The 26,285-nt window shown below is 41.1% G+C and overlaps 1 protein-coding gene across 1 annotated transcript in view; it reads right to left on the bottom strand.

Annotated features, from left to right (window-relative positions):
• Positions 1–401: 401 nt before the first annotated feature.
• Positions 402–26,285, bottom strand: part of ATP8A2 (ATPase phospholipid transporting 8A2) — a 584,662-nt gene continuing 558,778 nt past the window's right edge. The window contains exons 39-40 of the mRNA XM_063101556.1: positions 7,104–7,195; positions 402–663 (exon numbers count right to left, since the gene is read on the bottom strand). Coding sequence (XP_062957626.1) covers positions 566–663; positions 7,104–7,195 — 190 coding nt within the window. The 3' untranslated portion in view covers positions 402–565. The remainder of the gene's footprint in view (positions 664–7,103; positions 7,196–26,285) is intronic.

Raw genomic sequence — 26,285 nt, 5'->3', positions numbered from 1 at the left:
TAAATGTTCTCGGGCTTACCACCCAGATATAGATTTTTGTGATTTCATTGCAATCAAGAAGTTTACGCCCACTTCATACAAACAGAACAGGGATCAAGAGCGCAACCTGCCGAAAGTGAAGTCTGCATGCTGCCGCTCAGACTTCATCTGTGAGCTAACCAAACGAGAAGGAAACGTGCCCCGCTCCAATTACACAAGGTGGGTATCTCACGCAACATAAATCTCCTTTCCTTTTCTCCCAGGACCACCAGTACTGATGTTTAAATATCGGTGAAACACAACATTTTTAATTTCACACCTCACAGAGCACAGTTGAATACTTCATAACAACATAAACAAGAGTTAGGCTAAGCACTGCAGACAAACTGGGGGGGATGGCGTCCCCTGCGGGCTATGCTCCGGGTTGCCAGGGAATGTATAACTAACAAACTGCTTGGCTAAGGCCACAGAAATGTGTTTTTCAGTGTCTTGGCTGCTGATGCCAGTCTCTTCTGACCAAGATGTGTTAACACTGGGTGCAACTAACCATATCACTTTCCCAGGATCAATCGGGAAAACTCGCGTCTTATTTCTTCCTCGATTTCTTTTTGGTGGTGTCATAAGCACGAACTATTTCTTCCTGAGTCACAGCTCCGTGCTCTTCTTGAGAAAAGGCGTACCCATCTGAAAGAGAATCACACAGCAGCACCTGGTTACCAGGGGCGTCAAGCACTAGGTTGCGAGTAAGCTGCTTTGGGAGAAGACTTGGCTGAACTGCTTGGGACACACTGGCCTCCTACACCATGGACAGGCGGAGGCCCGAGATAAAGAGGCCTGTGGCTATGGAGGGGAACGTGAGAAGTGAGGCGTGGGAGCAGGGCGGGGGTAACCTGACTGGGCCCAGAGGGTTCTGGCTGCTGACAGTGGGTGGGGAAGGCTCCGAGGGGCAGGTCTCCTATTTCTAGGTGGCTGCAGCTGAGCTCAGGGTGGGAAGCACATTGGTCACCAGTCCACATCTCCATGTATCCACAGTCAACCACAAGGAGACATCCAGACCTGCCTGACGCTGCAGGCTGGGTGGCTAACTTACGGAGCTGTAAACACCCCACGCTAATAACAGTGAGAGCTGGCAAAGCACACGTGATGCTCGGAGGGCTCCTGTGTTTAAACTAGGCTGATCTGGACTGGTAATAAGTAGTTGAAGTGGGTTTATTTCCACGTAAATAAAGAAAAGGATAAAGTCAACAGAAATTTAGCGATTGGACCTGTGGCCACAGGAAGACTGGTTCTTTTACAGTCAGTTCATATAATAATAATAATACAATAAATAATAGCCAACACTTGCTAAATGCTATTTATATGAGGTGATGTTCTATATACGGTTTTCAAATCATCCATTTAATCCTCCCAGCAACTCTATGAGATCTGTGAGAGGAAGCTTCCCACTTCACAGATGCGAAAATGGAGGCAGAGAGAATTGTGTGGCTTGCCCAAGGTCACAGACTGGCAGGGTGCCTGCAGGGCCCTCACTCGCTGCCTCCCTAGTTCTGAAAGAGGTTGTGTTCACAAGCCCAAGGTGGGGCTTTGATTCCCACAGGCTCTTCCCACAGAAAGGACGCTTGTAAGACTCACTCACCATTGGCCAGCCCTTCTGTGCCAGGGGTACGAAAAAGTCCTACAGCTCAATTAGACATTCTGGTCCAAAGACAGCACGGCAAAGAGCCTGACGGCTGTGATGCCCACCCATGCCTGTTTATGACTTATCAATGGAGCTGTTAGATGATGCCATACTCTTTAAAAGGTGAAAAAGAAATCAGAAAGCGTGGCCATGTATCAGCTCCTGGATGCTCTGTTAATTTACTCAGACGTTTGGCTAAAATGTCTGAAATGTTAGAAAGGAAAGTTTCTAGGGCATGAAGACATACAATAGCAACATGTAAGAATATCCATGGGGACAGAGAACAGGTGGAAACTTCAAAAGAAGCTGTTTGGGCTATTTTTTGACTCTGTGTAGCCCATGACCCGGCAGTGCCTGTCCCTGGGCTGGCATCCTGGCTCTTCCAGAGAGCGTGCCTTCCAGCCGCTGCCTGAGGAATCCCAAGGCTCAGGTTAGCCTGTCCGCAGGGGTGGCCAGGAGTTTACTGAGGACATGGGGGCTGAGCAGCTGGGAGGAGGGCTGGGACCAGTGAGGCCACAGGAGGGAGAGAGTGGGCGGGAGAGAAGGCAGAACGAGCCAGGTGAGGATGAACGAGGACAGAGGAATCTTCCACAGGGGAATTCTGCCTACTTGCTCACCTCCATTTCTAACAAAACAAAACCCACAGACCAATAAATCCCACCACATGGCAGATGTAGTGCGGCAGCCCCCAGACGGTGTGAGCCCCCCAGATGGCTGGGTACAAGAGTGGATGGGTCGCTGGGCTGGAGGAAAGAAGCCTGCCCAGAGGCAGAGGCTCCTGCGGGACAGGGGTGCTTGCGTCAGTGCTCTGCCCTGGGCCCACACTGGGTGCACTCAAACCTCCTCCTTCTGATGGCTCCACACGAGGTGGCTTTAGAGTCCTCATGTGATCTGCCCTGCCCACTGGAGAGCCAATGCTGCCTCTCACCTCTGCTCCCCTAACAGCTTTTGGATTTTTGTCAAGTTGCTTGATCAGAGATCACCAGGCGTGAGGAGGCCTCCCTTGCCCAGGCTGCTCCCAGGCTCCTGCCTTCCTCCAGCGCTGGGCAGCACACGCACCTCTGCCCCAGACCCTGCACAAGGTGCTCCTCATGAAGCATTTTTGCTTCAGTCCAAAAGGAGACACCTTTCCTGGGGATGTTTTAAAGCAAAATCTAGCAAATAACACTGTCTCCGCTGGAAGCAAGGCCATGTACTGCAGTCAGCTTGGACAATTTTTGTCCTCTGGTCTTTTAGAAAGGAACGTTTGCAGTAAGTGTGTGATTATCTGATGTGTCCCTGAGGGGCACACAGCCATTGTCTCTGGACCATGGCAGTCCTGCCACTGACTGTGGCCGCTGTACCACCTGGGGGCTCGTCATCCCACAGAAGTGGTTCTGATCAATGGATGGTCTTCACGAGTAGTTGGAAGTGCTCCTTATGAACGTTGCTGGTGGAGCAGAGGTGCGGAGCTCCCCACCCTGAAGACAGCTTTCTCCTCTCCCTCAGCTTTCATCTTGGATCCAAGTGGCTAAAGCACTGAGGGCAAGAAAGGATGGTTCTGGTTCCTGCTTGGCCATCACTTGGCCATGTGGCCTTTAAGCCCTCTGGTTCTTGGTTTACTTTCCTGTAAAATCAATGGCCTGGACCTGTGAGGCCCAAGTCCTCTCACAACTGCAGTCCTCCACATGGGCTACAGGACGCTTCCCTGGCTAACCATCCCAGGCTGCAGAATCATCTTTGTTCAGTGCTAATTCACACCCTGCATGCACCAGCAGCGGAGGCCACGCCAGAAGAGAAAGGAGCCCGTGTCAACAGTCAGTGCTATTAGAACAATTACTAACGACAAAGCAGAAATGTGCTCTGAGCGAGGCCAGCTAAATTCCTAATGCCTTGGGAGAGGTCTGGGATGGGCCAGCAGCCCTATCCCCACATCCTGAAAAATGTTTATCCTAAGACTTTTAGCTTAGAAACTCAAAATGCTGTCACCAAAGGAAATCAATTAACTCAGGAACGCTGAAAAAACATCTTGTGACTCTTGCTTGCTTATCAATAGAACGTAGCCAAGAACCAATCATTAGCCTATACGATACCATGTAACCAATGAAAAACCTGACGTACTGATCCAGAGGCTGCCCTCTTCCCTTTGTCCTCCCTTTCCCTGTGATTATAAAAAATACTGAGACCTGGCTTGCAATTTAGAACACCTGGTGCAAGTCCTCTTGAATCTATATCTGCGATCACACATATTTTTGCTCAAATAAATTCTTTGATATTTTATCAATGCCTTAGTTTCTTTTTGCGGGGGTAAACACTTTTTTTTTTTTTTTGTAGGTGGTAGGGAATGAACGGAGGACTTGTTGAGACATAAACATAAACACTGTGTGGGAGTGTCCTTTTGGGAAAATTATCTTAGCTTTTGGAATTGTCTACTCCCTGTTTAAATGGAAGGAGCAAAAGCTTTTTGTTTTATTTATCCTGTTTTTCATTCATAACATGCCTGCGCCTACTGGAAACTCAATCCCAAGGGCTTTGTTAGCTCACAGCTCTATCACTTCCTCAGTTTGCATTAGTAACTGCCACAAGGGCCCCCGATGGGCTTGCAGTGGGATGACTCGGCCACTCTGGAGGACGAAGGGTTTCTAGGTTTCCCTCCAAAGGTACAGGCAGAGAGGAACTCCTTGTCCTAATACAAACCTCTTCTCCCAGGTAATGCCACCCCACTCCAGTCCCCACTGGCTGCACCTACCATCAAGTCTCCGGAATGCTGGGCGCAGAGACTTAAAGTGGGATTCAAGAATGAAAGGAAGATGGCCTTGTAGGTTTATCTCGTGTGTGTGTGTGTGTGTGTGTGTGCGTGCGTGCGTGCGTGTGTGTTGGGAGTTAGAGCCATAATGGGGGAAGTTTTAATGGAACAACAGGCACCGTAACTGCTCACCTGGCCTCCGCCTGCCAAGCCTTTGCAAAGATGCAGAATCAGCTCACCAGGTTCTGCCTGATGAACATTTAACTGCCATTTGCATCCAACAGGGGGCTCAGAGGAAGCCCCCAGCTTTCTGCATCTCCCACTTTCATTCATCTTTCAGGGAGACCTGAGAGCCAGAAAGTTACGATGGGGGCCTGGAGGATGCACTGCATGGACCCAAGTCACCAACTCCCCCGGCTGCCTTCCTAATGCACCTGCTTCCTAAATACTCAGCCACAGCCAGAATCCAGGGACAGAATTGGGTAGGTAAAAGAAGACGGGAGGGTAGGTGAACTTCTTAGTTGTTTTGTCTTCTCTCATTTGGTGAAGTCCATAAAATTTTGTCGTTTTTTCACTATTTTAGAATAAAGCTCTCCTTAAGTAGCATTCCTTTGAATCTGAGCTCTGACAGCATCTTAATGAAAGCCGTGGTTTCCTGTGTGGAAAAAGATTCCTGACAGCCTTAGAAATGGGGAAGACCATGGGGACAATGAAGAAATTAGACTGTGTAGGAAATGTTGATCTCAGTTACAAATATTGTACGTTGGTAGCTCTTAGGAACCAAAAATACTACCAAGATTAGAGTTTTTCTTTACAATTTCCTGGGGAGACTGAGGCCCATGACAGCATAGCCAGACCAAGGAGGGACATGTGAAGGCTGAGACAGCCATACAGACCTTCTTGCCCCCGAGGAACAGTTCTGACTGCTCGATGATCTTCTCTAGTTGTTAATGACAGAAATGTCCTGTTATCCATCAGGTTCCAGTACTAGCTGCTGAGTGTTTTAAAAATGTGGTGTGATTTTAGAAGCTTTCTTATATTTACTCAGTAGATTTTGGAGGGGGGGCGGGGCCTTCAGAATATTTACTTAAGAAAAAGATTCAGTAGTTGTCTTAAGATATTTATGACTCTTCCATAAAAGCTGTCGCTTGGTCTTTGACCGCAGTATATACACTGCACGTGTGCTTCCCATGGTTCCTTTGGAGCATTTATGAGAGAAGCGGTGGCTCAAGGGTGTGAACACTGTGGTGTAGGGAACCTGTCCGTGTCCTCTCTGTGCCTGGCACACAGAAGGTGCTTCACACACATCATCATTAAGTCTTGTAAAGACTGTGTAAGATGCATATTACTATAATCCTATTTCTTTTTCCCAAGGAAAAAATAGAAATTTAGAGAAATATGTTGCCCGAAGTTACTCAGCTAATGGCAGAATAATAAAAATATAATAATAATAATAATAATACCTAACATTTATTAGACTTTTTATATCATCCAGCACTGTTCTAGGCACCTTAGATATAAATGATCTCATTTAATCCTCCTAATAACCCCAGGTAGATTCTTGTATTATCCTCATTTTACAGATGCAGAAACAGAGAGTTTCAGTAACTTGCCCAAGGTCATGAAAAAGTGGCAGAGCAGGGACCCCAGAAGTCCAGCTCCAGAAGGGGTCCCCACAGACAGAACTGCTTGGGCTACCCCATCAAACCTCCTGACTTGATCTCTCTCCTGGGTCAGAGACCACCGCTGAGATTCAGACCCCACAGCAACACCAGGCCAGTCACTCTACTGACCTGCCCTCTGCTTTGTGCTATCCGGCCGTGCCACCCACCTCCTGGGGGGTGGGAGGGTTTAAGGACACAAAGTATGTCAGCCCCGCCTCTGAGGTGGCCTCAGTCCATTGCTCCCCTGTAGATATTCCACGTGAGAAAGTCTGCACATACCTGCTGACAGGTGGAGTATAAATGAACTGTACCTAGGCCCTGCCATAGTGCTATTACACAGGGACTCTTCACTTCATAAACTGCTCTTGTTCTTCCAGTTCTTTCCTTCTAAACTCCTCGGGGAGGGGAAGGTAAGCAGGGAGTGGGGTGTGGGAGGACAGCCCGTGTGGGCACATGGGAGAGAGGGGGCAGGGCTGGAGGAGGCGGCCTGGGAGGCACCGGCCCTGGGGACGGCAGCCTGGACTCCCTCCGTGGGAGGTGCAGGGCTGGAGGCTAAAAACAGGCCCGGGAGCTCCCAGGAGCTCAGAGAGAGAGGTCTGTCACAGCTGCTCGCTCACTGCCACTCCTCTGGGTCTGGGGGCAGTGATGGAGGGGGCGGTGGGGTGGGGATGCCAACTCTAGATGTGGGACAGCCTTCTTGGGGAAAGCAGAGATTTTGTCCCCAGTGATTGCCCCTGCTTCAATTAATATGCCAGTATTGAATGAAACAGTTCCTATTGCTATTTTTGGGAACAACAATTTTTAAAAACCACTTCAAGAATATCACCTAAAAATCCTCCTGGGAGGCTGACGGAGGATCTTAACCAACGTCAGGATGTTAAGCTTACGGATTCTGTCATTCAGGCTGTTGGGTCCCCGGGGATCACCCACATTCAAGCTGCACTTGCCTCGGGCCGGACACGTGAGTTTCCGTCCCCGCCCCGCCCCGCCCCTTCCGGCCGGGTCCCCTGTCCTGACTGGACGCCAGCTGCTCGGTAGGAGGGACACGGCTACTTACGCGGGACGCTCTGCTGGACCGAGCTGCCGCGGAACAGCGTCGGGGGCGTCTTCCTGCCCAGCCGCTTGATGAGGCGGTCGCGTTCGTTCATCCTGCGGGTAAGGCAAACACGCTCAGTGTCCAGGTCACCTGACACACCTCTCTCCCACCTGCGACCGCCTTTCCACCTTCCGAAGCCGACATGCCAGCCCCGGAGCAGCCCAGGACCTGAGACTTACGTGAACCACAGTGAAACCAAGGTGAGTTTTCTAAAACACAAGCATGAGGCACTGTCCCTGCCTTTCCTGAAAGTATTCCCTCCAGGGCTGCCAAAGCTGTAAAGACACATGGAGCCGTCCTAGAGGACAGCTGTTGTTTATTTCTATAAACCCAAAGGGGTGTATGAACATCCTGCCCTGCAGGCCAGAGTGCTTGGGTTTCTCACCGTCAGGATGTCACTTTGCTGGCCCCATGCATGAGAGTCTGCCAGTGCCCTCTATATCTGGCTGAATTGTGTTTTCCCCAAATTCATATGTTGAAGTCCTAACCCCCCAGAACCTCAGAATGGGAGACAGGGTCTCAGAGGTAATTAATGAGGTCATTAGGGTGGGTCTTGATCCAATCTGACTGGTGTTCTCATAAGAAGAGGAGATTAGGACACAGACATGTACAGAGGAAAGGCCATGTGAAGGGGCGGAGAGAAGACAGCCACCTACAAGCCAAGGAGAGAGCCTCAGGTGAGAAACCAACCCAGTAGATACCTTGAGCCCAGACTTGCAGCCTTCAGAGCTGTGAGAAAATAAACTTCTGTTGTTGAAACCCCCCAGGAACTTTGGGAAGAGCAGAGATTTTTTTCCCCGGTGATTGTCATTGCTTCGGTTAGTATGCTAGTATTGAATGAAATAGTTCCTATTGCTATCTTTGGGTACAACAAATCCACCTGTTCTTACATACTATCCTCCCCTTGCTTTTTGATTTTCATATCTTATTTTATCAGTGTTTTATAGACTCTTTCAGACTTTCCTTGCATCTCCACTTCTTGGGGAGCTAATTTTCCTATCAGTAGGACTGAATGACTCTCCTGCATTATGGTTCATTTTCTATGTCTGCCCTAGTTCTTCAGAACTAGAACAATTTTTCTTTTGACTCTTTCAGGGCCCGTGGGATACATCAATCTTTATATTAATATCTTAGCTTTATATTAATATCTTGGTATTCCTGCAGCATTGGTGATAGTTTAAAATTGGACCTCATACATAAGCATGGGCTTCCAGTTTCCAGTGGGTAATTCTTTTTTCTGTGCATTCCTCTGGGCACAAAGTTTGACTCATTGCTTCCTTGTCAGTTGAATGAGTAAAATTCTTCTAGTTTCTGTTTCACTGAAATGGCAGCCTTCCAAAATTTGCAGCTTTGTGTAAAGGGCTCTGGTCTATGTCACACAGGACCGAGGTCCTGTCTCCTCTCCCTGAAACCCCTGCCTCTGTACCTTTCATGAGGTCTGATATCCCCGTGCAGCCTCCTCGGCTTCAGTGCCCTCGTACCCTGCCTGCTCTCATGTCACCCTGTTTCTTGGACCTGAATTTTCTTATCTTTCTTTTGAGTTTAATTATGTATTAAAAGTTTGTCTGTGTTTATATTTTACCTAGCACTTCTCTGTGTTTGGAAAACGTCTTTTCTGAGTTAGCTGAATCTGCCATATTCATTTGACCTGGTTTTCATAAATAATCTGCATTCCCCTGACCCAACTACTAGAAAACACCATGGCTACAGAACAAGATCAAGGAACTATTCTTTCCCAAGTTTTGCTATTCTTAGAAACAACCTTTTCTGGAGACTTAAAATGGCAATGGATGTGACAAAACTTTGTTAGGAAAGGGGAACCAGTGTTCATTTACACTCTACTGGTGGTGTCTGAGGCACTGACTGCTCCATGTGCTCCAATGCTGAAATGTCAAGGAATGTTATATTCTCAATTTACCTTCTTCTTTGGGGGAGACAAGATCATATTGCGAATGAACATTATTAAAGTTTCTCATGAACAATAATGTAAGAAAAGCTCAAGAAGAAAAAGGTAAAAATCAGGTTAACAATATTTACCATTTACTGTATTATATCATCTATGTATGGTTTACAAGCTACCTGCTCATAAAGACATAGCAAAAAAAGTGAAGAAAACACAACCAAATATTTAGCTTGGTTAAATATGAATAATGAGAAGAAAAGAAGAGTAAAAATTAGCACAGGGAAGAACAATTTAGAGCTATGAGATTTTTGTTTGTTTGTTTGCTTTTGAAAAGAGAGAATCTTCAACAAAATACTAGAAAACCAAATTCAGTACATTAAAAAAATTATATATCATGACCAAATGGGTTTTTTTCCCAGGAATTTAATGGTGGTTCAACATATGAAAACCAATCAATATATTACACCACATTAATAGAATGACGGAAAAAATATCACATGATCATCTCAATCAATGCAGAAAAAGCATCTGACAAAATTCAATACCTTTTCATGATAAAAACACTCAGAAAACTAAGGATAAAAGAAAATGTCCTTAATACGAAAGGGCATTTATAAAAAGCTCACAGTTAACATCATACTCAATGGTAAAAGATTGAAAGATATCTTTCTATGATCGGGAACAAGACAAGGATGCCCACTTTTACCACTTCTATTCAACAAATTTACTGTGAGTTCTAACCAAAGCAATTAAGCAGGAAAAAGAAATAAAAGATATACAAATATGAAAGAAGTAAAACTATCTCTATTTTTAGATAATATGATCTTATATCTAGAAAATTCTGAAGAATACACACAAATTATTGGAGCTAATAAATTCAGTAAAGTTGCAAGATACCACATGAACAGATAAAAATCAGTTGTAGTTCTACACACTAGAAATGTAAAATTTGATAAGGAAATTAAGGAAAGAATCTTGTTTACAATGCCATCAAAAAGAATAGTATATTTGGGAATAATTTTCAGCAAGGAGGTATAAAAGACTTGTACACCAAAAACTATGAAACACTACCAAAAGAAACTGAAGAAGCCCTGACTAAATCAAAAGACATCCCATGTTCATGAATTAGAAGATGATACTGTTAAGATAGTCATAATAATCAAAGGCTTTTATAGATTTAATATAATTCCTATGAAAATCTCAATGGCCTTTTTTATTGTGGAAATGGAAAAACTGATCCTAGGATTCATATGGAATTTCAAGTGACCCCTAGAAGCCAAAACATTCTTGAAAAAAGAAGAGCTATGTTATCAGACTTATACTTCCCTATCTCAAAACTTACTACAAAACTACAGTAATAAGAACAGTGTGGCACTGGTGTAAGGACAGACATATAAATCAATGGAATGTGATTGAAAGTACAAAATAAATGCATATATTTATTGCCAATTAATTTCTGACAAGCATGTCTAGAATTTATCCATTTTTTCTAGATTACCCAATTTGTTGGCATATAATTTTTGATAGTAATTTCTTAGGACCCTTTGTATTTCTGGTATCTGTGGTAATGTTCTGTCTTTCAATTCTGATTTTATTTATTTGTGTCTTTTTTTTCCCTAGTTAGTCTAACTAAGAATTGTCAATTTGGTTTATCTTTGCAAAAAACCAAATCTTAGTTTTGTTGATTTTTTCCCATTGTTTTTCTTTTTCTATTCTCTATTTCATTTATTTCTGCTCTGATGTTTTTTATTTCCTTCCTTCTGATAACTTTGGGCTTAGTTTGCTCTTCTTTTTCTAGTTCCCTGAGATATAACATTAGATTGTCTTTCTTTTTTAATGTAGGTGTTTATTGCTATAAATTTCCCTCTTAGGACTGCTTTTGCTCCAACCCATAAGTTTTGGTATGCTGTGCTTCCATTTTCATTGCCTTAAATACATTTATGTCTTTGATCCTTTTTAAGTTAATTTTTGTATGTGGTAGGAATTAAGGGCCCAAGTTAATTGTTTTGCATATAGAAATCTGGTTGTCCCAGCACCATTTGCTGAAGAGACTATTCTTTTCTTATTGAATGTTTTTTACATCCTTGTGGGCAAGGATGCTGAGAGAAGGGAACTCTTGAACTCTGTTGATGAGAATATAAATTAGTACAGCCAATATAGAAAATGGAATGGAGGCTCCTCAGAAAACCAAAAACAATGCAGACCAGTGGAACAGAACAGAGAATCTAGAAATTAATCCATGTACTTACAGTCAACTGATCTTCAACAAAGGTATCAAGAACATATATTGGGGAAAGGACAGCCTCTTCAATAAATGGTGCTGGGAAAACTGGATATCCATATATAGAAGAATGAAATTAGACTTATACTTCTCACTATATACCAAAATCAACTCAAAATGCATTAAAAACTTAAATATAAGACCTGAAACTATAAAACTCCTAGAAGAAAACAGTGGAAACACTTCAGGATGTAAGACTGGGCAAAGACTTTATGAATAAGACCTCGAAAACATAGACAACAAAAGAAAAAATAAACAAATGGGGTTATATGAAACTAAAAAGCTTCTGCACAGCAAAGGACACAACCAACAGAGTGAAAAGACCACCTATAGAATGTGAGAAAACATTTGCAAAGTAAACATTTGACAAGGGATTAATATGCAGAATACATAAGGAACTCAAACAACTAAACAGTAAAATATGAAATAATGCAATTTAAAAATGGGCAAATGGCCAACAGGTACAAGAAAAAAAAATAACTCAACATCATTAAGCATCAGGGAAATACAAATCAAAACCACACTGAGATATCATTTCACCTCGGTTAGACTGGCTATTCCCAAGAAGACAGAGAGTAACATGCTGGTGAGGATGAGAGAAAGGGAAACCCTCCTACACTGTTGGTGGAACTGTAAATTAGTACAGTCATTATGGAAAACAGTATGGAGGTTTCTCAAACAATTACAGATAGAACTATCATATGATGTGGCAATCTCACTGCTGGGTATATACCCAAAGGAATGAAATCATGTTGAAGGGATACCTGCACTCCCATGTTTATTGCCGCTGTATTTACAATAGCCAAGATATGGAACCAACCTAAATGTCCATCAACGGATGATTGGTTAGGGAAAATGTGGCATATCTATACAATGGAATACAATTCAGCTATAAAAAAGAATGAAATTCTGTCATCTGCAGCAACATGAATGAGCTGAGAGAAATTTATGTTAAATAAAATAAGCCAGGCACAGAAAGAGAAGTACTGCCTATCATCACTCATAAGTGGGAGGTGAAAAAATAAAATAAAATAAAATAAACAAAAAAGAAAGATAGATACAACAATCACAATAATTCCTTGAACTTTCAAAAGGAGAGAACAGAACTGAGGCCACCAAAGATGGGAAAGAGGAAGGGGGGCTAGGGAGAACTTGGTAAAGTGCCACAAAAAATGTTTACATTGTGTAATGATCATGTTTTTTAATGATGAATATACTAATTATCCTGATTTGACCATCACATATTGCATACAGTTATTAATACTCAACTCTGTACCCCACAAATATGTATAATCAATTACGTTTCAATAAAAAAATCAAAAATAGAACAACCCAATGATCTAGCGATCCTACTTCTGAATATATATCCAAAAGAATTGAAATCAATATGTCAAAGAGATATCTGCACTCCCATGTTCATTGCAGCCTTATTCACAGTAGCTAAGATATAAAATCAACCTCCTAAGTGTCCATGAATGGATGGATGGATAAAGAAAATGGCAAGTATATATATAATGGAATGTTACTCAGCTTTTAAAAAGAAGAAAATCTTCTCATTTGCTATAACAAAACAAATAAGCTAAGTGAAATAAGCCAGGCACAGAAAGACGAATGCCTCATGATTTCACTTATATGCAGATTCTAACAATGTCACACTCATAGAAATAGAGAGTAAAATGATGTTTACCAGAGTCTGGGAGTGGGGGGTGAGGGGTTGAATGGGGAATTGTTGGTCTGTTAGACAAGAGAAATAAGTTTTAAGATCTATTGCACAGCAGGGGACTATAGTCAATAATAATGTATTCTACACTTCAAAATAAGTAATTTCAAACATCTCACCACAAAAGTGAGGTGATGAATATATTAATTAGTTTGATTTAATCATTCCACATTGTGTATGTATATATCAAAACATCACTTTGTACCTCATAAATATATACAATTAAATACATAAATAAAACAGCCAAATCATAGAAGGAAATATGGGGTAAACCTTTATGACCTTGGATTTGACAATGGTTTCTTAGCACCCAAAGCACAAGTGACAAAAGAAAAAACAGATAAATTGGACAGCATTAAAATTAAAAACTTTTGTGCACCACAGGACATTATCAAGGAAGTGAAAAGACAATCACAAAATGGGAGAAAATACATGCAAATCTTATCTGATAATTTCTAGTATCCAGAGTATATAAATAACTCCTACAACTCAACAGCAAAAAGCCAACCCAATTAAAAAATAGGTACTTGAAGAGACATTTATATAAAGAAGACACACATGAAAAGATGTTCCACATCATTAGCCATTAAGGAAATGCAAACAAAAACCAGAATGAGATACCATTTAACACCTACTAGGATGGCTATAAAAAAGCAAAAACAAAATATAAAACAAAAACTCAGAAAATAAGTGTTGGAGAAGATGTGGAGATTGGAGCCTTCACACTTTACTGGTGGGACTGTAAAATGGGGGGCTGGCTGGTTAGCTCACGTGGGAGGGTGTGGTGTTGGTAACATCAAGGTCAAGGGTTTGGATCCCTGTACTGGCCAGCTGCCAAAATAAACAAACATATAAAAATGGTGCAGCCACTGTTTATCAATAAATTAAACACAGGATTACCATATCATTCAGCAATTCCACTCCTAGGTATATAAACAAAAGGATGGAAAATGAACTCAAAAAGATACTTGTACAAGAGCCAAAAAGTAGAAATAATCCAAATGTCCATCAACTGACGAATGTATAAACAAAATCTGGGATATCTGTACAGTGGAATATTATGCAGCCATATAAAGGAATTCAGTATTGACACATGCTACAACATGGATAAACTTTGAAAACATTATGCTAAGTGAAAAAGCCCAAACTAAAAGGCCACATATTATATGATTATATAAAAAGTCCAGAACAGGCAAATAAATAGAAAGAGCAGATTAGTAGTTGGTGGGGGCTGTAAGGCAGGGAGGTGGGAGAAAGCAATGAGGAGTCGGTGCTTAAAGCTCGTGGGGTTCCCTTTCGGGGAGATGTTTTGAAACTAGACATTGGTGATGGTTGTACAACATTGTAGAGTACTAACTGTCACTTGAATTGTACACTTTAAAATGGTAGATTTTCTGCTATGCGAATTTTACCACAATTTTAAATAAATAAAATTCAATTAGGAAACACAAAGGGGGGCAGTAGGTCCCAAATAAAATAAATTCTCTCCCATCACCTAAATTGTTGGTAATGATGCATCTTCACAGCTTATTTCTCCAGTGGGGGGGGGGGGGTTGGAGGTGAAGCGCTTTCTTTCATGTTTTCCTATTCTGGCATAAGCAGGTGTGCTAGCTGGGTTCTACCAGTATAAACGGAGTTCTGGATAAATTTCTGGACACACGCAAGCTCCCAAAACTAAGCCATGAAGACATAGAAAATCTGAACAGACCAATAACAATAAAGGAGATTGAAGCTGTTTTCAGAAGGCTCCCAACAAAGAAAAGCTCAGGACCAGATGGATTCACAGCAGAATTCTACCAAACAATCAAAGAGGAATTTACACCAATTCTTTACAAACTATTCCAAAAGACTGAAACAGATGCAAATCTCCCAAACTCATTCTATGAAGCAAACATCATCCTGATACCAAAACCAGGTAAAGGTATAACCAAAAAAGGAAACTACAGGCCGATATCCTTGATGAATATAGATGCAAAAATCCTCACTAAAATACTAGCAAACAGAATACAGCAACACATATGTAAAATTATTCATCACGATCAAGTGGGATTCATCCCAGGGATGCAAGGTTGGTTCAACATACGCAAATCAATAAATGTGATACACCATATTAATAAAATCAAACACAGGGACCATATGGTCATCTCTATAGATGCTGAAAAAGCATTTGATAAAATTCAACATTCATTCATGACAAAGACCCTCTATAAGTTAGGTATAGATGGAAAGTATCTCAACATAATTAAAGCCATATATGATAAACTCACTGCCAATATCATCCTGAATGGGGAAAAGCTGAAAGCTTTTCCTTTAAGAACAGGAACTAGACAAGGATGCCCACTCTCACCACTCCTGTTCAACATAGTGTTGGAAGTACTAGCCAGAGCAATCAGAGAAGAGAAGGAAATAAAGGGCATCCAGATTGGAAATTGGAAAAGATGAAGTCAAACTGTCCCTGTTTGCAGATGACATGATCCTATATATCGAACAAAGTAGCTCGATACAAAATCAACACACAAAAATCCGTAGCATTTCATTCTCCAATAGTGAACATGCAGAAAGGGAAATCAAGAAAGCCTGCCCATTTATAATAGCTACCAAAAAAATAAAATACTTAGGAATTGAGTTAACCGAGGATGTGAAAAATCTCTATAATGAGAACTACAAACCACTGCTGAGAGAAATTAGAGAGGATACAAGAAGATGGAAAGATATCCCATGCTCTTGGATTGGAAGAATCAACATTGTGAAAATGTCCATACTACCCAAAGTGATATACAAATTAAATGCAATCCCCATCAAAATTCCAATGACATTTTTCTCAGAAATGGAAAGAACTATCCAGACATTTATATGGAATAACAAAAGACCACGCATAGCCAAAGCAATGCTGAGCAAAAAAAATAAAGCTGGAGGCATAACACTACCTGACTTTAAACAATACTACAAAGCTATAATAATCAAAACAGTATGGTACTGGCATAAAAACAGACACACTGATCAATGGAATAGAATAGAGAACCCAGAAATCAACCCACACACCTACAGCCATCTGATCTTTGACAAAGGCACCAAGCCTATTCACTGGGGAAGAGACTGCCTCTTCAGCAAATGGTGCTGGGAGAACTGGATATCCATATGCAGGAGAATGAAACTAGACCCATACCTTTCACCATACACTAAAGTCAACTCAAAATGGATTAAAGAATTAAATATACACTCTGAAACAATAAAATGTCTTAAAGAAAACATAGGAGAAACACTTCAGGAAATAGGACTGGACACAGACTTCATGAATACGACCCTCAAAGCATGGGCAACCAAAGGAAAAATAAACAAATGGGATTATATCAAACTAAAGAGCTTCTACACAGCAAAAGAAACAATTAACAGAGTTAAAAGACAACCAACAGAGTGGGAGAAAATATTTGCAAAATATACATCTGACAGAAGATTAATATCCAGAATATACAAGGAACTCAAACAACTTTACACGAAAAAAACAAGCAACCCAATTAAAAAATGCCATTATATTGGCAAAAGAGCTAAGCAGGCATTTCTCTAAGGAAGATATACAAATGGCTAACAGATATATGAAAAAATGCTCAACATCACTCAGCATCCGGGAAATGCAAATGAAAACTACACTGAGATACCATCTCACCCCAGTTAGGATGGCTAAAATCCAAAAGACTCTGAACGATAAATGCTGGCGAGGTTGTGGAGAAAAAGGAACTCTCATACATTGTTGGTGAGACTGCAAAATGGTGCAGCCTCTATGGAAAATGGTATGGAGGTTCCTCAAACAATTGCAGACAGATCTACCATATGACCCAGCTATCCCACTGTTGGGAATATACCCAGAGGAATGGAAATCATCAAGTCGAAGGTATACCTGTTCCCCAGTGTTCATCGCAGGACTATCTACAATAGCCAAGAGTTAGAACCAGCCCAAATGTCCATCATCAGATGAGTGGATACGGAAAATGTGGTATATTTACACAATGGAATACTACTTAGCTATAAAAAAGAATGAAATACTGCTATTTGCAACGACATGGATGGACCTAGAGAGAATTAGATTAAGTGAAACAAGTCAGGCACAGAAAGAGAAATACCACATGTTCTCACTTATTGGTGGGAGCTAAAAATAAATACTTAAATACACACACACACAAAAAAAAAACTGGTGGGGGGAAGAAGAGATAACAATTACAATTCCTTGAAGTTGACACGACAAGCAAATAGAAAGGACATTGTTGGGGGGGAGGGGGGAGAGGGAGGAGGGAGGGAGGTTTCGGTGATGGGCCACAATAATCAACCACATTGTATATAGACAAAAAAACCCCAAACCAAACAAACAAAAAAAAAACGGAGTTCTGTAAACATGAATCCACCAGAGGTAAGCACAGTCTTGGTCCTCCCCAATAATGATGGTGAAACTCAATCTCATACAAGTCCTTACAAACAGACTTTTTAGAAGCTGGCATATCCTGGAAGAGATGCTATCCTGTCTCAAGAAATAAGGAGTCATAGGAATGAGCAGAGAGCTGGGGAAAAATAAACTCTTGTGTCCACATTTCTGGTAGGAAGCTATTCCCACAATAATCACATACATGGAACTGCCAAAGAGCAGGAGCATACAGCAAGTAATTGCAAATCTGATTTTTTAGATCTTGTCAGTAGCTACAGCTGATAGTAATCATGGCTGACACTACAACAAAGCCAAAAACAAGTAGGTATTCTTAGAAAATTATTTTTAAATTAGCAGCTAGACAAGTCTTCAAAAACATAGATGTGATGGCTCCCTTAAGAAAAAGCTAGTCCAAAGTTCCTTTCTTTCAGGAAAGGCCAAATATCCACCAATCTGACAGGCTGCTGAAACTGTGTTTTCCAGGATCCCTAGAAAATGACATTTCATAGCCTCAATTCGTAACTTACTTTTCTCATAACAATATGAACATTAGGAAATGAGAACTTTTTGGGCTCAAGTGTATTCCAGACCTACCTAGGCCTTTGTAGGATAAAAACCTTACCTTAGTTAAGCACACTACAGAATGGGGGAAAGAACAAGAATAAAACAAAACAGTTTTCCAGCCCAAGATTTGAGTAGGGTAAGAGTTGTGTCTATTTTACATGCCCTGGAGCTAGGAGCGGAGCCCTCATCCCATTTTTTAAAACCTGACTTCCTAACTTCTCGTTCATTCAGCATTTATGCTGCACCTACTGTATGTGAGACCCAGTGCTGGAAACAGTCATGGAAGACACAGTTCCTGCCCTCAGGGAGCTGGCAGTGTCCTAGGTGACTTGGCCGTGCAGACAAGTATCATAATACAAGGCAACGAGTGCCCTCACAGTGCTGGACGGGGGGAGTGGAGATGCTGGACAAGGGTCCTCCACTGATCATCAAGATGGAAACACTGGAGGAAGACCAGGTTTGGCAGGAACAAGGATGAGACCAGTTTCAAATGTGAGGCCTTTGAGTTGCCTCTGAGGCATTCATGAGGCCACAGACCCTGGTGTCTGAGAGGGTCCACGCCGGACATGCCACTTTGGACTCAGCTCACAGAAACCCATGGGCAGCAGGTAGACTGAGAAGCAGGCACCGTGCCTGGTGGTTCCTGGGAAACACCAGCGCACTGTCCGTGTGTTCAGCCAAAGGAGTCGTTTTGTCACACTGGAGCCAAGTCTTACACCTTCTGTGCATTTTTCACAGTACTTACTCTGGGCTGAAAACAGAGGACGTGGTTAAATACATAAAATTGTGTTTGTGCATTATATTTACTATTCTGTGCTGTGACTATCTTGTGCTGTATCTCCACGGCTGGAACATCTCATTTGTGACTGTCCACAGTGCCCAGCACTGAGCTCAGGACACAGTGAGTTTTCCAATAGCAGCTGAGATGAATTCCTCTATATTATTCTTTTAAAATGACAGAATAGGGACATCATTCCTATTGTCTTCCAGAAAGAAGACTCCACCCCAGACTCTAGAAGATATTGTGAACAAAGGTCTGTGACTTTATAGAGATGGAACATTGTAATTCCCTTAAGAAAAGAATTCAAGTTACCAGGGAATGGTTGAGGGACACTATGGCTGAGGACACGACAGAGTTCGAGGTTAACTAACTATCCACTCCAAACGTACAAAAATAGATTCCTCCAGTCCTCCTGGACCCAACTCTCCTTTGAATATCAAAATTGGCGACTGGGGAGGAGAAAGGCTTGTACTAGCATGGTGTTTGTTTCTTCTGTCTCAGACAAGATTTTGGATACAGGGGTCAGGGGGACATTTCTGAATGTTGGAAGAAATCTCATTATTTTTCAGAGTAGTTTGGGTGATTTCCTGTGAAAAAGAAGTTATAGTACCAAATGGTGAGGCAAAGAATTTGCAAGGGGGAAATAATAGATTTGTATCCTGAAAATCGATGGTATCTGTCTGTCCACATGCCAAAGGTCAATGGGCAGAACTGCCTAGGAAGCCTTAAAAGAGGGGCAGGGAGGGCTGAAAAGATTTGAAAGCAAAAATAGACACATGTAATGCTCCCCCACTGCGCCCGACAGCTGGAGTGGTAACAAACCAGACAGAAACAGCAACTGACAACTAGCGACACGACTGTCCTTCCACCTGCAACAGCAGCCTAGGTAAAGTGGGTAAAAATGGCTTATTCTGAAAATCAGTATTACATTACCATGTCTTGTTTACTTAGAAAAGTGGCAAAGCCCATTTCTAAAAATTCCTTTCCGTAGAAACTTCTGCGTCCAGGAAGATGGACTGGGTATGCTTTTTCCCATTCCTCCTGCTAAGTACAACACACAACCCTAGACACTACATGTAAAACAAACAAAAGACTCTGAAAAGGTGGAGAGGAGGAGGAAGACCAGCAAGGAACCACAGGGCATGAGAAAACTGGGTTCTCTTTTGGCTTCATATCCAAGACTTGGAGCTGAAGACAAAAATGTCCACAGGTACAGGCCGAAAAGCCTAGAAGAGGCCTCTTCTCTGTAGCCAAAGGGGCAGGAAAGGGGCAGCCTAGCAAAATAGACAACCTTCAGACCCTTACTACTCTTCTCCAGCCAAATACTCCAGGAAAAAGTGTGCCCCCACCCCCATGCCAACAAAGACCAAGTGGGGAGCCTAGTCTACCCCCCATTAGACTGTTGTGAGGCTCTCCAATGCCCCCACTGGGTAGGGTCAGAGAAGGTCAAGGAGTCTGGACAATGGTACCAGTCAGTAATGAGGCCCCTGCCCCCCTGTAATGTCAGTGGAGACCACTTGGGAAGAGACACAGGGAGACTGGGCTTCCATCCTCCACTCAGTGAAATAAGGAGGCACGTCTCCCCCTCCTCACTGGGATAGTGTCAGAGGGGCGATTCTGTACCCCTGGAAGTGTCAGAAGAAATCATTTGGAGAATAGTAACTCCCACCCCTGACCAGCAGGCATCCACAGAGGCCAAGTAGGGATAGGCTGCCATAAAGTCCAGAGTCATATTATATAACACGTAAAATGTCCCGGTTTCATCCCCAAATCACTTATCTTACCATGTACCAGGAAGATCTCAAACTGAATGTAAAAAAACCCAAAATAAAAAAATCAACAGATGTCAAATAAAAACTACCAAAGTGCATACAACTTGAGATAATTTTAATAGCCCTATAACTTTAAGAAAACTGAATTCATATGGTTCCACTGGAGAATCCTATCAAATATTTAAGGAAGACTTACCACCAATTCTACATAATCTCTTCCAAACTACAGAAGAGAAAGGGACACTTTCTAATTCATTTATGAAGTTAGTATTATCACCATGATACCAAGCCAAACAGAAACATTACAGAAAAAGAAAACGACAGTCCAACATCTCTTATGAACATAGCTGCAAAAAACCTTAACAAATTATCAGTAAATGAAACTCAGCGATATACAGCAAGAATTGTGCAACGTCAGCAAGTGGAGTTTACTCCGGGGATGCAGGGCAGGTTCAATAATCCACCATGTTAACAGGCTAAAGAAAAGAAAATCACATGATCATATAAGTTGATGCAGATAAAGCATTTTACAAAATTCAACACCCATTAATGATTTAAAAATAAGCAAACAAATAAAAAACTTCTTAGCAAATTAGGAATAGAGGGGAACTTCCTCAAGTTGACAGAGTATCTACAAAAAAACCTACAGCTAGGGCCGAGCCCGTGGCGCACTGCTGGGAGCACAGCGACGCTCCCACTGCGGGTTCAGATCCTATATGGGAATGGCCGGTGCACTCACTGGCTGAGTGCCGGTCACGAAAAAGACAAAAAAAAAAAAAAAAAAACCTACAGCTAACACTATACTTTATGATGAAAGACAGAATGCTTTCCCCTAAAACTGGGAACAAGGGAAAGATGTCTATTCTCACCACTCTTATTCAGCACAGTGCTAGAAGTTCTAGCAAGTGCAACAAGGCAAGAAAAGGAAATAAAAGGTGAAAGGATCAGAAAGGAATAGAAGTGTGCCTATTTGCAGATGAGAAAAATCCCAAGAAATACATATACACATACACATATATATGTATGTATATATATACACACACACATAAGGGTACTTCAAAAAGTTTGTGGAAAATGGACTTAAGAGATAATCTGAATCTTTTTCCATGAACTGTTTGAAGACCCCATCTATGTATGTACATATATAAAACTCCTAGTACTGAGTGAATTCAGCAAAGTTGCATGACATAAGATCAACATACAAAAATCGATTGTATTTCTATATACTGGCAATGAATACATGGACCCTGAAATTTAAAATACAATGCAATTTGTGATTGCCCAAAAAATATATGAAATACTTCAGTATAAATCTAGCAAAAACATTTACAGGACTTGTATGCTGAGAACTACACAATGTTGATGAGAGAAATCAAAGAAGATTTAAATAAATAAAGAAACTTGCCATTTTTATAGATTGGAAGACAACATAGTAAAGATGTTAGTTCTCTCCAAATTGATATACAAATTTAAGGAAATTCTTGTCAAAATCCAAACAAGATTTTTTGGAGCTACAGACAAGATTATTCTAATAATATATATAGAAAGGCAAACAGTTTTTGGAAAACTTTTTCAATTTTGGAAAGAATCAGCTTACATGATTTCAAGACTTATGACATAGTTACAGTAATCAAGACAGTGTGGTACTGGTGGGGGAATAAACACATTGGACTAGCATAGAGAGTAATGGAATAGAATAGAATAGAGAATCCCAGAACAGACCCACGCAAACATGGCCATCTAACTTTTGATGAAGCAATTCAGTAGAAGAAAGCCTTTTCAACAAATGGTGCTGGAATGAGAAAGAAAAGTGCACTAGAGCTATCTAAGGAATGTGAGGTCTGCTAAATTTAACAGGCCCAGAGAGGTGTGAGGATGGGGCTTCACCCTGGTCTGGGATAATTTCTAAACAGCATGGTCTAGCAGCAGTTTCTAGACTAGCTGCTGCCACCAACAGGTATAGATTACCCAAATGTCATCACTAGTTGTACAATGTGACTGCTGTAGGTTGGATGCCCCCACAACCTCACTGAGGCTTAATCCCCACTGAAACTGTTGAGGGTGGGAAATACTATTACGGTAATTGAAAGGTGGGGCCTTGAAGAGGTGATTAGTTTATAGGACCATGCCATAGAGAATGGATTAATAATTGTGGTCAGGGGTGTGGTTCTGAGAGTTTAAAGAGCACATGAGAGGTTAGTCTTTCCCTGCTCCACAATTTTCTGCTATGTGAGACCCATGGGTCACTGCTGCCACCACCAAGACCCTCACCAGATGTGTTCCCTGGAATTTGGACTCCCCAGCCTCTGGAACTGTAAGCAATAAATTTTGTTTTCTTTATAAATTACTCAGTTCCAAGTATTTAGTTACAAGCAACAGAAATGGACCAATACAGTGATCCTCACTTTTTTTGTAGAAATGTTCTTGGAATTTACGATGCAAAGAGCAATGTATAGCCAATGTGTAGCTTATGCTATTTTGGCGAATCAATGTGAATTCTTGACACACAACTTTGGAACTGCCACTGCTCACCCCCACTACTTCTCCCTTTAAAAATATGTTTCTAATTGCTGCCAAGCAGAGCACATCTTCAAGGTAACATGAATTTGTGATTCCCAGTCTGCAGTCCTCAAACTTGGCCCAAATAAACTTATTATTTTATATATTTTTGCCTCAGTTTCTTCCTTAGGTCAATAGGAGCAACTATACATACATAAACAAACAAACAAAAAAGAATTGCTATCTACATCTCAGACCTTACACAAAATTAATTCAACATGGATCACAGACTTGAAAGTAAAATATAAAATGATATAAGTTTTAGGGAAAAAAATAGGAGAATATCTTTGGGATCTAGGGTTATGCAAAGAGTTCTTAGACTTGATACCAAAGGCAAAATTCATCAACAAAAATTGATAATCTCAACTTCACTAAAATTAAAAACTTTCACCTTAGAAAGATTCTACTACAAGCCTGAAAGGAGAAGCTACAAAGTAAGAAAAAATATTTGTAAACCATACATCTGACAAAGGACTAATATCTAGAATATAGAAAGAACTCTCAATACTCAACAGAAACAAAACAAAGAATTCAATTAGAAAATGGGCAAAAGACACGGAATTATGTTAAATGTCTATTTAGACAGAAAGAATATACAGATGGCAAATAAGCACATGAAAAGATGTTCAACATCATTAGCTATAGTAAAATGAAAAATTAAAACCACAATGATGTATCACTAAACACCTATCACAATAGCTAAAATTTTTTTTAAAAAGAAAAAAAGGAATGTTGGCAAATATGGCAGAATTTCATTCCTTTTTATGGCAGAGTAGTATTCCATTGATGGAGTTTGGATGTGTTGTCCCCTCCAAAACTCATGTGGAAATTTGATCTCCAATGTGGCAGTGTTAGAAACTGACTGAGTCATGGGGGCGGATCCCTCATGAATGGATTAATGCTCTCCCTGGGGGAGGAGGGGTAGTGAGTGAGTTCTCGCTCTATTAGTTCCCATGAGAGCTGATTGTTTAAAGGACCGTGGCACCTCTTCTCTCTCTCCCTCTCTCGCCATGTGAGCTGCTTGTACCCACCGGCTGCCTGCCACTTTTCCGCCATGAATAGAAGCAGCCTGAGGCCCATGCCAGATGCAGCTGTCCCAGAATCATAAGCCAAATAAACCTCTTTCCTTTATAAATTACTCAGTCTCAGGTATTTCTGTTATAGCAACACAAAATGGACTAAAACATCCATTAAGTACATATTCCACATTTTCCTCATCCAGTCATCCAACAAAGCACATTTAGGTTGGTTCCAACTCTTGGCTATTGTAAATAGAGCTGTGATTAACATGGGAGTGCAGGTATCCCTTTGACTTGATGATTTCCATTCCAGCAGGACTGCTAGATGGTATAGCAGTTCTATCTATAGCTGTTTGAGGAACCTCCATACTGTTTTCCATAATGGCTGCACTAATTTACAATACAACCAACAGTGTAAGAGGGTCCCCCTTTCTCTGCATCCTCACCAGCATTTGTTATTCTCTGTCTTTGATACTGACCAGTCTAACTTGCATGAGATGATATCTCAATGTGGTTTTGGTTTGTGTTTCCCTGACTCTTAGTGATGCTGAGCATTTTTCATCTGTCTGTTGGCCATTTCTATATCATCCTTTGAGATATACCTATTCAGCTCCTTTGTCCATATTTTAATTGCGTTCCTTGTTTTTTTACTGTCAAGTTGTTTGAATTACTTGTATATTCTGGATATTAATCCCTTGTCAGATGCATAGTTTGCAAATATTTTCTCCCATTCTATAGGTTGTCTTTTCACTCTGTTAACTGTTCTGTTTACTGTGCAGAAGCTTTTTAGTTTGATATAATCCCATTTGTTTATTTTTTCTTTTGTTGCATATACTTCTGGGGTCTTATAAAGTCCTTGCCCAGTCCTACTTACTGAAGTGTTTCCCCTAAGTTTTCTTTTAGTAGTTTTATAGTTTGGGGTCGTATATATGTCTTTAGTTCATTTTGAGCTGATTTTGGTATATGGTGAGAGGTACAGGTCTAGTTTCATTCTTCTACACACAGATGTCCAGTTTTCCCAGCACCACTTATTGAAGAAGCAGTCCTTTCCCCAATGTATGTTCCTGTAGCCCTTGTCAATTATCAGCTGGCTGTAAGTATGTGGGTTGATTTCTGCATTCTATTTTCTGTTACATTGGTCTGAGTGTCTGTTTTTATGCCAGTACCATGCAGTTTTGGTTACTACAGTTTTTTAGTGTAATTTGAAGTCAGGCAGTGTATGCCTCTGGCTTTATTTCTTTTGCTCAGGGTTGCTTTAGCTATTTGGGAGGTCTTTTGTTGTTCCATGTGAATGTTAGGATTGCTTTTCCTATTTCTGTGAAGAATGTCATTGGTATTTTGATGGGGATTGCACTGAATTTGTAGATTACTTTGGTTAGTATGGACATTTTCACAATGCTAATTCTTCCAATCCAAGAGCATGGAATATCTTCCCATCTTTTTGTGTCATCTTTAATTTCTTTCACCAGTGATTTGTAGTTCTCATTGTAGAGAATGAAAATGATTTCATGTCCTTGGTTAAAGTGATTTCTAGGTATTTTATTTTGGGGTGACTGTTGTAAATGGGCTTGATTTTTGGATTTTTTTCTGCTAATTCATTATTGGAGTATAAAAAAAGCTACTGACTTTTGCATGTTGATTTTGTGTCCTGCAGCTTTACTGAAATTGTTTATCAGAGTTTTTTTGGAAGAGTCTTTAGGTTTTTCTCTTTATAGGATCATGTCATCTGCAAACTGTGACAGTTTGACTTCGTCTTTTCCAATCTAGATGCCCTTTATTTCTTTCTCTTACCTGATTGCTCTGGCTAGTACTTCCAATACTATGTTAAACAAGAGTGGTGAGAGTGGGAATCCTTGTCTTGTTCCCATTCATTCAGGATGATATTGGTGGTGAATTTGTTGTATATGACTTTTCTTGTGTTGAGATATACTTTTTCCTCCTATACCTAGTTTGCTGAGAGCCTTTATCATGAAGGGATGTTGAATTTTATCAAATGCTTTTTCTGCATCTGTTGAGATAATTGTATGGCTTTTTGTCCTTGATTTTGTTGATCTGGTTTATCCATTTTGTTGATCTGGATGAATCCCAATTGATCATGGTATACAATTTTTTTGGTGTGTTGCTGTATTT

Source organism: Cynocephalus volans, chromosome 7, assembly GCF_027409185.1.
Source record: "Cynocephalus volans isolate mCynVol1 chromosome 7, mCynVol1.pri, whole genome shotgun sequence".
NCBI lineage: Eukaryota > Metazoa > Chordata > Mammalia > Dermoptera > Cynocephalidae > Cynocephalus > Cynocephalus volans.
This window is presented reverse-complemented; position numbering and strand designations above follow the sequence as displayed.